General features: G+C 38.7%; 1 protein-coding gene across 1 annotated transcript in view; it reads left to right on the top strand.

The window, feature by feature from the left end:
• The window catches only part of LOC101855705 (sodium-dependent multivitamin transporter), a gene marked incomplete at both ends in the record, with an annotated part of 24,147 nt that overhangs the window by 7,346 nt on the left and 15,050 nt on the right, over nt 1-1,751 (top strand). Inside the window, 2 exon segments of the mRNA XM_013079424.1 lie at nt 360-411; nt 1,555-1,622. Of these exon segments, the coding sequence (XP_012934878.1) occupies nt 360-411; nt 1,555-1,622 (120 nt within the window).

The following is a 1,751-nucleotide window of genomic DNA, read 5'->3' as shown; positions in this document are numbered from 1 at the left end:
ATCTATCTATCTATCTATCTATCTATCTATCTATCTATCTATCTATCTATCTATCGTACAGTGTACATAAAATAATAGTATAAAAGCTATCCTTTCCATGTGTTCTTTTCCTTGTATCCAGATAAACAATTATTTCAATGTGTTCCTTTCTTTGTGTCCAATTATACAAATCATCGACTCACTGTATTGCCCACCCTGTAATCTTACCCAGGTATTTTTGTGCAGTCTAACTGTCATTTCAACGTGTTATTTTTCCTCTGCATACAGTGTAGTTCTATCTTTTTCAATGCGTTGTTTTCCCTGTACTTAGATTATACTGTATAACTATCATTTCAATGTGTTGTTTTCCATGTGTCCAGATTTGCTACATGGCTGTTGTACTGTATGCCCCAGCCCTAGCATTAAGTCAAGGTAAGCTGGGAGGGGTTTTGCCAGGTTAGTTTTAGTCTACTTTTAGTAAATGTTTTACTGCAACGCAGTCGGCTAATAATACATGCCGAGGAATAGAGGCTTTACGAGAGTGTAACATGCACTTACAAATAAAAGGAGGAGATCTGATAGTCCATGTAAAAATGAACGACGCAAATATTTGATCGATTTCCCTCGACTGAGGTTTTAAACTTTCTTTGTTTTAGTAGAAGTTTGATTGCACTTGCGTCACAAAGCGGTCATATAAGTGCCGAAAATTAGAGGTATTACAAGAAATTAACCAACCCAGAAAGGAGAGATAAGGACTATAAATGTTTTATAGTAAAGAAGGAGCAAATCACAACAGGACACCCTCCAACCGCCAGCTTTTAAATGTTAAAACAAAAGTTCTCAAAATCAGCCAAAATGTGATTTTTTATTTTTGAGTTTTCGTTTTCTTTCGAACACCAGGAAGCCAAAAATGTTTCTGAGTGTTCTAGAGTTTGTTGGGAGTAATAATAGTTGTAAAGCAACTATATCATGTGGTAGAGAACGGACATGCACTTTATAAATGCAGTTGTTGTTGTTGTTGTTGTTGTTGTTGTTGTTGTTATTATTATTATTATTATCATTATTATTATCATGATATTTATCCTTATTCTTATTCTTATTATCATTATTATTGTGATTATGATTATTACGATTATTGTGATGATGATGATGATGATGATGATGATGATGATGATGATGATGATGATGATGATGATGATGATGATGATTGTCTATACCCAATGTGCGTAAGCTCCAATCGTTTTAAAAGAAGCAGGAAAAATAAAATAAAACCCCGTGTCTCTGTGCACGTCGACAATCACTGCCAGCTGTTTCCATTTCCTGGTGACCCCCACAATGACCCTCAACGGTGACCCCATGGTGACCCCTACAATGACCTTCACTGTGACCCCATGGTGACCCCTACAATGACCCTCACTGTGACCTCATGGTGACCTTCACAATGACCCCCACTGTGACCCCAGTTCAGTTCCAAAAGAGGGCTGGGGTTGGGTGGGAAGAAGGGGTAGGGGTTTTTGGTGATGTGGGGAGGGGATTACCACAAAAGTAACATCAACACCTTTTGTCTCCCAACAGTGACTGGCCTCTCTATGGAAGTGTCCATCTTGACCATTGGCTTTATCTGCACGCTCTACACCGCTCTGGTACGTAGCAAACCAGTGAGGCAGCACGTCTTGGGTCATAATGATGCACTGTGATATATATGCATGTGTATGCCAGACTGTGAGACTGGAGAAATAGCGAGTGAGAATGAGAGAGAGAAAAAGAGAGAG

The sequence above is a fragment of the Aplysia californica genome, unplaced genomic scaffold (assembly GCF_000002075.1).
Source record: "Aplysia californica isolate F4 #8 unplaced genomic scaffold, AplCal3.0 scaffold00051, whole genome shotgun sequence".
Classification (NCBI taxonomy): Eukaryota; Metazoa; Mollusca; class Gastropoda; order Aplysiida; family Aplysiidae; genus Aplysia; species Aplysia californica.
This window is presented reverse-complemented; position numbering and strand designations above follow the sequence as displayed.